Source organism: Rhinoderma darwinii, chromosome 3 (genome assembly GCF_050947455.1).
Source record: "Rhinoderma darwinii isolate aRhiDar2 chromosome 3, aRhiDar2.hap1, whole genome shotgun sequence".
NCBI lineage: Eukaryota > Metazoa > Chordata > Amphibia > Anura > Rhinodermatidae > Rhinoderma > Rhinoderma darwinii.
Window position 1 is genome coordinate 369102678 of NC_134689.1, and position 11290 is coordinate 369113967.

The window sequence follows — 11290 nt, forward strand, 5'->3', positions numbered from 1 at the left end:
GACCCAGCATGTATGTATATTGGGCGAACAGCCCATTGACTTCAATGAGAACTGTGTAATGCTTTGTTTTCCACTGTGGTGGCGCTGCAGGAAACTCAAACACTTGCTCTGGATTCTCTACAAATGGCAGCTGATTTTGTAAGTTATATGTTAGTGCGAAGTCCTGGTTGGAATAAATCATCAACTAAATGCCTTCAAACATCTACAAATGTGTTCTATCTACTTCAGTATTTGGTACAGAAAGGTTCGGTCAAACTTTATTAAAATACAAGTTTATCAGAAATTTGCGGAAAAAAAATAAAATAAAAATCACTGGAGATCAGAATAAACAACCCATAATAAAACACTGAAATACGTTAATAACTTATCTATACGGCATGAGAATTCAACCGTCATAATGGAGAGTCATTTGGGGGATATTTTTTTGGGGGATAAGACGAGTTGGTACAAAAGCAATAAGATCTTCGGCATCAAAAACATAAGGAGTGACCTTTGGAGTCCAGGCTTTCGGCTTTGCTATGGATGTGCAGAACTTCATGATTTCACTTCTGAATGGGTTCTCCAGGAAAAAACAAAAAACAAAAAAAAAAAAAACATTTTGCAAATACTACAAGGTTAACCACAGTTAGGACAGGTCTGAATTAATGGAGGAAGGGTGATAAAATAACAGTGCACTAAACAAGTGCATGAGTGTTATGGGAAGAAGCAGACTATCAATTAACCCATTTCCTCCCAGGTAGATAAGGGCTCAGTTATTAAAGCATTACTACAATACAAATTACTGGGTCACTCAACATCACTCTGCAGCTTGGTGACGGTACAGAACACACACAATGCATGGTGATACTTGGTATCACTTTTAAATATCACAGGAATGTTTGCATTGAAACAGAAAATGGTCTGAACAATCCCCTGGGGGAAGTGGCACTTGTTACTGGGGGCCACCGACTGAGAAACTTACGTCTTGCAGTATCAAGTGAACACACATCAAGATAATGCTAGAAAGATCACCCCCAATACTAAAGGGGAAAAGAAAAAATATTATCTGAGGGCAATAACCACCTATACTGCCCCCTGCTGGGGATGGGAAGGGCAGAGTGGTAGCTGATTTGGTGTTTCAGCCCTGATATTATAGTGTTTGTTCATGGTCTTTCATCCATTCTCCTTCACTGTGCTCCCATCACATGATTCCACAGCATGAATTCTGCTTCCGTGCCTTAGGAAGAGAAACCAGAGGTTATAAATGGTCTTAATAAAAAATAAAAAAATATACATACATATATATATATATATTAATAATTTCAAATGTGTGCGGGAAAAAAATATCCAACTTCATATTGTACACACCAGATATTTCTCATTTCAATATTACTCACTGTTTTATAGAAGGCCTTGGACTGGGTTCCCAGCACCTCTGATTTACTGACTAAGTCGTCCAGTTTTTCCCCACGCTGCAGTAAGGACTCCATGGTGTTATGCTGATAATGACAAGTTAACGTTACATACGAGCAAAGCAAAAACTGAAAATAATATCATGGCCGTTCCCAGTGATGTGCTGCCCTCTGGTACTTGCTCCTTGTTGTAGGGTAAATGTATATTTTGGCAGGTGCACTTTGAACAGTAAAGCGTTAAATTACTGCTTTACCATTTAAAACTCGACTACCACTTTCCATCTGCCCTACTGGGGCACATGGACGTCATAAAGGGGGTGCCCTAACAAGGAACGACTCCCACCCAGTCTGTCCATGTATTACATAAGATGACCACTCTGGCCCCTGCAGGGAAAACCGAGCAGCCAAGTCAACTTCTCTTGGCGAACTCAGGGGTTTGCTGGGGGCTCTCAGGAGCCAGACACACGACATTGACCACTGATCACGACAAGTTTCTCCTATTAAAAGGGTGGTCTGTGATGAGACAATAGTTTTAAAGGGGTTTCCACAGTATAGTTGATACATATATACGATCGCTGTGGGCCCCACTGCTGAGAGTCCCTCGATCACTAGAACGGGGGTCACAAGCACTCGATCTCAGTGAGGAGTATTAATGGAGCAGCGGTCACGCATTCACCTTCAATGTCTACAGGGCTGACGGAGACAGTGGAGTACATCGCTTGGCTGTTCCGGTCAGCCCCAGAGATATTTTATGTAGTGACAGGGTATATACACGACCACCACTTCATACAAACTCCTCTGCAATCGAAACCCCCGTTCTAGTCATCAGTGGTGGTTCAAGCAATCATACATGTCTCACCTATTCTACGGATAGGGGATGTCTGGTTTTACTGGGAACTCACCACACAAGTACCTCGGTGTGATATTGGGGGTGCTTTACGCCGCTTCCACCACCTAACTGAACTAGATGGAGGGAGTCTGGTGAAATCGCTGTAGTCACTGGCGTTACAGCATCGCAACACAGATTTATACTGGAAAATATATACTCATCTACTCACCAGGATGATTTTGGTTTCGTCCAGCTCAGCTTGTAGTTTACTCATTGGATCAGCATCTCGTGGATTCTGGGAAAATAAAAATCTATGAACTTTCCAAGCATTCATATTCAAACTATTATAGTGTTTCATATCAACAAGTTGCAAGATTTCAGGATTTTGTAGAAAACCAATACCAGCAGATCCAAAACAGGATATACAAAGCCACCTGCTTGTCGGAGAGTCATTCTCCTCCACGCAATGCCGCAACAGCACTATGGTTTGCAATGTTACCACAACCTGCCAGGCTTTTCTATTAACCCACCATAGATTGCTTTTCCAGACAGCATAATGCTGCACATATTAAATGCGTTTCCCAATCCCATGACGTTTTCTACAAACGGCTCTCAATGGTCTAAAATAAACTGAGTAATACCTTACCGATCCCGTGCTGAAGCTTCCTTGGTCCCCCACTGGTCTCTGTTCACCCATTTCCACAGATGATGTCACCGCATGTGACCACTGCAGCCAATCAATGGTCAAAGCTGTGCCCTCAGTGGTGTCATCACGCCATCGCTGGAGCCGGGTGAATAGAGAACCAAGGAAGCTTTGGAGCGACAGGGGATTGGTAAGGCGAGTATTACTCCTTGTGTTATTTTAGACCATCCTAAGCTCTTATTTAATGGGGCTAGACAACCCCTTTAATGGAAGTGGGTGCAAAACGAAGGAATGCCAGTGACAAGACAAGCCTTCGGTGTATGTGGGCCTTTGGTAAACACCCCCTCTTTAGCCCACTTCAAAAGAGTAGAGAATGTTTAGCCAGATTACCATGTGCCCCCTAATTGGCCCTGGTATCTGCCCATGTTCGCCTGGTAGTGATGCCAGCCCCAGCAAGGTTTATATTACATAAAACATTTTGTACTATTGCTCTATTCCGGTTGAGTATACCTAATACTGAGATATTTTCTATTTTTGTGCTCATTTCTCTCTTACATAACCCACAGATAATACGGTCTCTTTAATAAAAACGTGTCTCAGCTCGTCACTGAAAGAACATGCCAAAAAAGAAAGAAAACATAGGAACATTTTCCTGCGCATAAGGCAACTGTTTACTGCTCTGCTGCTGATCCTCCTCCCAACAATTTAATAACCACTCTGATCTTCTGCCCCAATAAGATCAAAACAACATGCTCAGGGGAATCCGTAGCAGCAGCTGCTGCGTCTCCGCTCCTTCCACAGAGCCCGACCAAACGCATTTCCTTCATTCTCAATGACAGCGGGCAGGACACTGGGACCACCGCACTTCATAGAGTATTTATTGTAAATCCATCAGCTAATGCATGCTATTTGTTCTACTTAAAAAGGAACCTATACAGTGGTTCCCCTTCCCTTACAGATACCGTAATGACACCAGGTGCAACAGTGTTCTCCAAAAGTGCCCATAAGGGGGATACAAAACAACCAGAGAGAAGAACTCATGCGACAAGCTGTCATTGAGAGCTGCGCACCTGATCTGTGGCTGTACTATTACTGAAGAAGCTTAACATTTGGTGGACCATAAACTCAATGGATGGAGGCCCCTGACAGCACAACCTACATGTACTTTACGTTTGTTTTTTTTTGAAAAGTCATTAAGTGGTTACACGTAAGAAACGGCAGTCATAAGGGAATAATAGGTAAATACTCTTCCTCCTATGAAGTAAAGATAACTAGTTGCATTTACCATCACTGAATTAGTAAGAAAACTGGATTACATGGGGCAGACATTCACATTCCACAATTAGGATCTTGGCGCGATAGGGACGTGAATAAAGGAAATGCATTGTCTTGGCGTTCAAGTTTTCTATTACAGCTTCTAAAAAGAAATGTCAAAACTTACAGCAGGGCCCTGCTATATACCAATACAATGTTATATTCCCCTGGTAGAACTAGAATACGGTTTGTTACCTGCTATCTGATCTCTATAAAGTTATATGACAAAATATCAGCACAAAATGTTAGTCTTAAAAACAACATGGTGGTAGAAAACGTGGCGATGCCATTTTAGAATAGGATCGATCACAATTTCTATAGCATGCACCAAGGATCACAATACAGAATCCAAATTTTTCTCCAAAATACGACTAACCATTCAGTTTTAGTACAGCTATGACCCCGCACACGGAAGCCTGGCTCAGCCTTTTGGGAGATTACAATTTACAAAGTTAAAAACAACTAACCCAAAGTCACAATTAGAAAAGCTTCTTCTATAGAACTCATGTACTTTTTTATTCTTCTATTTGAAGCTGTGAGGTTATGAGATTTAGATTAATTTATAAATGCGAAGAGTTAACAGAATGTAATTAAAAACGAAGTCTCATGTGCCAACATATACAGCGACCAGCCATAAGATTACAACCACCTGCCTAATATTGTGTGAGTCCCCCTTGTGCTGACAAAGCAGCCCTGACCCGTCAAGGCATGGACTCCACAAGACCTCTGGAGGTGTCCTGTGTTATCTGGCACCGAGACATTAGCAGCCGATCCTTTAACTCCTCTAAGTTGTGAGGTGGGGCCGACAATGGATCAGACTTGTTTTTCCAGAACTTCCCACAGGTAGTGGATCGGATTGAGATCTGGGGGAATATGGAGGCCAAGTCAGCACCTTAAACTCTGTCATTTTCTTCAAACCCTTCCATTCAAACCATAAGCGGGAACTATAATGGAGAAAGCGGGACATGGATCTGGGATGGTTGGGAAATATACCTGTCCCGTACCGCCATCGTGTACCCCTGTCCCAAGCACCCCTAATAAATATGGTCTGCGCTTTAGAAGCAACAGTCCTGCTCGTTCCATCGGAGGAGGTGGAGCTACCTGGAGAGTAGATCATGTGATCGACAGACGGAATGTCAAGCTGTTAACTTTTTCAGCAATTTGTGCTACAGTAGTTTTTCTGTGGGATGGGACCAGATGGGCTAGCCTCAAACATCATGCGCATCAATGTACCTGTCCCTGGTCCACCGGTTGTCCTTCCTTGGACCACTTTTGGTAGGTACTGACCACTGCATAACAGGAACACCTCACATGCCATTTTGGAGATGCTCTGACCCAGTCATCACAATTTGTCCCTTGTCATTGTCCCTCAGCTCCTTACACTTGCCCATTTTTTCTACTTCAAGAACGGACTGCTCACATGCAGCCTAATATTTAACTATGTACCATTGTAACCAGATAATTGTATTCATTTCATCTGTCCGTTTTAAGTTGAGATTTTACATTATGGGAGCAGTCGGGTGCGTGTGTTCGTTCATCTAGGGAAGAGATGGCACCAGGATGCACTATGGGAAGAAGACAAGCCGACAGAGGATTGATGCTCTGGGTAATGTTCTGCTGGAAAACCCTGAGTCATGGTATTTATGGCAGTGGCCTTTGTGCCACGCTGCAAAAATTGTTTAGGAATGATTTGAGGAACATGACAGAGTTTTAAGTGTTGACTTTGCCTCATAATTTCCAAGACCTCTATCCGATCGGGCAGCCGTGGGATGTGCTGAAAAAACAAAGTCCCACCTCACAACTTCACCGAAACTTCCTGGCTCTAATAAGTTCTGCAATTCTGAAGTCATGATGGCACGATATGCCATTCATTTCTCATCCGTGCGGGTCCAGCTGCTTGAAGCCTCACAGATGCCTAGATTGAACTCAAATAGCCAGGTCACTGCCTCCTACAAGATCTGCACACTCAAGTCCTGCTGCTGCCATCATTCCAATGCTATAGCAAAAAAGGAGAACAAGTACAATGGACATTAATGTGCTCAGGTAGAAGAAGAATTTTCTTACTTGGTACTTGGCAAGGTAGGAGTCCAATGCATTGTAATGGATAGTGGCTGGAGAGCCAGATGGCCAGTCTATTCTTTCCACTTGGGTGGCGAATTCCTCAAGAACCTGAAGGACCACAGAAGTGAGAATCGTGTAAGTGACAAATCAATATACGCTCAACAAAGAAAGAAAAAGCAGCAAGACTCTATACAAATGGCCATAGTGTAGTGCTGCTATTTGGACAGTCTGAATATTTTGAACCTTTATTGCTCTCTATGGATCGATCTTGGTCTTAGAGCAGACTGTATGGACGCGATGCATGTAAAGCCCTAATAAGGTCCGCAGTAGGATTTCATTTAGTGAGTCTATTTAAACCCAATTGGGAGATGTACCAAAATTTGTGCAGATTAAAAGTAGAGCAGTTGCCCATGGCAACCAAACCAGGTCACTGCTTTAATTTTCCAAAGGGAATCTGAAAAGTGTGAAGTGAAATTTGATTGGTTGACACGGCCAACTACTCCACCTATTAATGCGTATTAAGGATTAAGAATATTACATATGCTCTTAAAATAATATGAAAGGACGCGAAAACATGTCTGTTTTAAAAATACTTAAATTCCCCATTAAATCAATAATTCTGGAGTATCTTTTCTAAGAACTCTGCATTGTGCTTTTCCTCTGTTATTTTTCCTGTAAACGTACTAAAATTTTTACAACTGAGTGTTACCATTCGCCCTTTTCAATATGGTGTGCCCCTATACACACGGACACAGTCAGCTCTGATGGGACAATGCTGCTGTATGTAGGGACACTTCCTTTTGACAAGGGGAATGGGGACACCCAGTTCTCACATTTCCAGGAGTAGTAATAGAGTAAGGGCACAATGCAGAATTCTAAGAAAAGATGTTCCAGAGCTGTTATTTCATGGGGAATACAAGTATTTATTAAAACAGACAAGTCAGGAGAGGCGACAAGTCCTCTTAAAAAGTAAAAAAAAACAAAAACAAAATCATCCTTAGGGTATGTTCACACGCAGTGACCAGAAATGTCTGAAAATACGGAGCTGTTTTCCGGCGAAAACAGCTCCTGATTTTCAGCCGTTTTTGTAGCAACTCGCGTTTTTCGCGGCGGATTTTACGGCCGTTATTGGAGCTGTTTTTCAATGGAGTCAATGAAAAACGCCTCCAAAAAAGTCCCAAGAACTGAAATGCACTTCTTTTTCGCGGGCGTCTTTTTACGCGCCGTATTTTGACAGCGCCACGTAAAATTAAAGCTTGTGGGAACAGAACACCGTAAAACCCATTGCAATCAATGGGCAGATGTTTGTAGGCGTATTAGGGGCGTTTTTTCAGGCGTAATTCGAGGCGTAAAACGAGCTAATTAAGTCTGAAAACAGTGCGTGTGAACATAACCTTTCACCTTACCTTATCCAGCAGCGTAAAGCAGACTCTCTGAGGGTACTCTGCATCAGCCACTACTACCCCCGCCAGGGAGTCATTCCGCACATACACGTGACAGAGGTACTCTGCAAGAAGAAAAGTCATAGTAGATATTAAAGTCCTGCACAGAATAGTTAGTCATAGCATAATAAAGCAATTTCCATCACATTGCCAGACTTTTATTTAACATATATAACGTTCTGTGAACTATTAGACCCCTGCTGACCCCATTAGCATCTGAATAGTAATAATACGACCTTGCCCAGCCCTGCGGATTACCCACCTTGCTCCTTCACTGATGAGCGGCTGCCCTTGTCTGATCGCTCCACAATCAGCTGGCTGGTGAATGTCATAAACTCTTGTACGCTGCAAACATTAAGTAGAAATAATGATAACATACGGTGCCCCCTGGCACACAATGAGTACATGGCACAAGGCAAGGAACGGCACCACACAACACAAGGAGACCTACCAGGAGATAGTACTAAAGGCCCTGCCGAGAATATGAAAACATTATATAAACTTGTACATCGGATTGCTTGAAGTTACAGGCTGAAGGTCTGAGGCTGCACTACTGAGACACCATGGGGCAGATTTATTAATACTCTTAATTGTAGACGAGACAGGCAGAAGACGCGCCAGGGATTAGACAATTTTCTGTTTCACCCTTTAGTTGGCAGACTTTATAACAATTATTTCACGCCATAATTATGGGGTACGTCATTAATAAATCTGATGCATTTTAGGAATCCACTGAGCCACCCTCTCCCCCTTCTAGATATTCCACACAAGTGTCTAGTGAGGAACAACAGGGTTTTCCGGGTGCGCTAGTACAATGCATTGCCGAAACTGGGGCGCTGCTTTTCTATGTGAAAAAGACTACATTTACATCACAGGGGATATTAACCCTTTCCCGCCACAGCCATTTTTGGGATTTTCGCTTTAGTTTTTTCCTCCCCACATTCCAAAAGCCATACGTTTTTTATTTTTCCATCAATATTGCGGACTTGTTATTTTGCGGGACGAGTTGTAGATTTCACAGCAGAATTTATTGTACCATATAATATATTTGTGGGGTGGAATAAAAAAGAAAAAAAAACAGCGATTCCTCAATTTTTGGGGGGTTTTGTTTCTACGGCGTGTTAACTTTATTCTGCGGGTCAATACGATTATGGCGATACCAAATTTATAGTTTTTTTTTATGGTTTTACTACTTTTACAAGGAAGATTTGAGTTTTGACGCCCTATTCCGAGAGCCATAACTTTTTATTTTTCAGTCGATTGAGCGGCACGGGGGCTTATTTTTTGCGGGACGAGCTGTAGCTTCCATTGGTCCCATTTTGGGGTACATGAGGCTTTTTGATCACTTTTTATTTAAATTTATTGAGGGAGATGAAGTGACCAAAAAACAACGATTCTGGCGGTTTTAAATTTTAGACGGCGTTCACTGTGCGGACGACATGATATATTGTAATAGTTCAGACTTTTACGGACGCGTTGATACCAGTTATGTTTATTTTTTTACATTGTGCTTGATGGAAAATGGGAAGAGATTTTTTCTTTAACTTTGCATTTTTATTTTATTTTAAAAAAAAAACCACGTTATTTTACAGTTTTCTCTTGTTCCCCTGGGGACTTGAACCAGCGATTGTTGAATTGCTTGCATGATGTACTGCATTACAGTATATACCTATGGGCGGTCACTAACGGGTTAAGGCACATTGTAAAACAACGTGGTTACATCCAGCACAGGACCACATCTTCTGGCGGCCGGAAAAAAACTAAAACGTACTGTCACATTGTGCCCATGGAAACAAGGTAACGAGTCACTACCACAATTACAACATCTTAACCACAGATCTGATTAGTTCTGCAAACATCCCACACCACTGCATTACTGGGCAGATTTCCATTCAGGATTGTGGAAAAGCTGAGTGAGCGCTGTACAGTACTGGTGACCATATTAGAGATAAAACTAAGAAGTGCTGAAGATCAGGACAATGACATGTGTACAGGGGGCTGTGATATATTTTGGCTGGAGGAACTACTACTCCCAGCATGCAGTAATCATACATCAGACGTGTCTCCATTACCTGGACCTCTGGAAGAAGCTGAAGGAGGACACATCGTAGGCACTTTTCAGCAGATGGACCTTGCAGTCTCCTTTATACAGTATACTCAGACTGTACAGCTTCATGATTCCTTCTCCTGTAGGGGGCACAATAACGAGTTACAGCTGCGGCATCTTAGATACAAAGGCATGCCCTGAAGGGTAAAGCACTGTACACCCTCGTATAACGCGGCCTCCTCACCTGGACAGCTCTCCTCCCCCGCTCCCTCCGGCTCTCCTGCCCTTCTCTCTAGTACGTCCCTATTATCGGTATCAGTTTCACTCCCGGGCACGGAAACGGCCCTTCCCGTTACACGTCACGAACCGGAAATGCGTCCGCTGCTAAATTGTTTCCGCCCAGAATAGACGCTGTTCAGTTAGTGCTGAGGGGGGAAGGTTCCTAGACGAAAGGGGCCTGCGCACAGGGGAGTGCTTTGTTGGGGGGTGATTATTGTCAGTCTCTACGGAGAGGGTAGAGCCGATGTTGCCAGGCCACTGTTCTGCAATATGAATACAGTTATGAATCTGTGCCCTTCAGACATTCATATCTATGCTGCCCAACCATCACTGTCTCCCCCAGCCATTCATGGCTATTCTCTACAAACATGACTGTACTCTTCCACCATACATGACTGTGCCCCCCTAACATCACTTTGCCTCTAATCTATACATGGCTGTGCAATCCGACTATAACGGTGCCCTCCAACCTATACATGACTGTGCTCTGCTACCGTCACTATGCCCGCCGTCCAACCATCAGTTCCATTGAACCATCCACGGCTGTGCCCTCCTACCATCACTGTGAACTCTTAACCTATACATGCCTGTGCTCTGCTACCGTCACTATGCCCACCGTCCCACCATCAGTTCCATTCAACCATCCATGGCTGTGCCCTCCTACCATCACTGTGAACTCTTAAACCTATACATGAATGTTTGCCCCTACCATATACGATGCCCTCCAACCTATACATGGCTGTTACCTGATTCTATATACTGTGCCCTCCAACCATCACTTCACTTCAGCCATCCATGCCTGTGCCCTCTCTACCATCAGTGTGGGCTCTAACCTATACATGCCTGTGCCCTCCTACCATCAGTGTGGGCTCTAACCTATACATGGCTGTACCCAATTACCATATACTGTGCTCTCCCAACCGATACATGGCTGTAACATCCGACCATAACTGTACCCCATAACCTAAACGTGTCTGTTCCCCCCAACGAACCATCCGTTTGCCTGCCAACCATCCATGGCCAGTCAAACCTAGCAGAAGTTGGAAATGAATTAATAATTCAATATATAATTTATCCATATGAATATAACAAACAGTACTACGAAATTGTGGCATGTCCTTACAGTACGCACACGTTTTTGTTTTTTTTTCAATTGGTCAGTCAGAGGTGAAAAATTCCTCATCAAGAGAAAACTACAATTTTAAAAAATCCACCAACGAAACACATCTTGAATTATTGCAATTTAGGAAGCCCATATACTAAGGTCTCATGCACACTGGTATA

At 43.0% G+C, this 11290-nt stretch overlaps 1 protein-coding gene across 1 annotated transcript; it reads right to left on the bottom strand.

Annotated features, from left to right (window-relative positions):
• Nucleotides 1-230: 230 nt before the first annotated feature.
• Nucleotides 231-10127, bottom strand: YKT6 (YKT6 vesicular SNARE protein). Its single transcript, XM_075858662.1, has 8 exons — nt 9972-10127; nt 9753-9867; nt 7943-8025; nt 7645-7745; nt 6242-6346; nt 2450-2515; nt 1377-1478; nt 231-1216 (listed from the first exon to the last, which is right to left on the bottom strand). Exons 2-8 carry the CDS (start codon nt 9854-9856, stop codon nt 1181-1183), a joined length of 597 nt encoding a protein of 198 aa, XP_075714777.1. The 5' UTR covers nt 9857-9867; nt 9972-10127; the 3' UTR covers nt 231-1180.
• Between the last annotated feature and the right edge of the window lie 1163 nt (nt 10128-11290).

Coding starts and splice junctions, on each gene's coding strand:
- YKT6 (XM_075858662.1), bottom strand. CDS start 9,856: ATGAAGCTGTACAGTCTGAGTATACTGTATAAAGGAGACTGCAAGGTC. Junction 8,026..9,752: donor AGCTTCTTCCAGAGGTCCAG/GTAATGGAGACA, acceptor TAATGTTTGCAG/CGTACAAGAGTTTATGACAT. Junction 1,217..1,376: donor CCAAGGCCTTCTATAAAACA/GTGAGTAATATT, acceptor TCTCTTCCTAAG/GCACGGAAGCAGAATTCATG.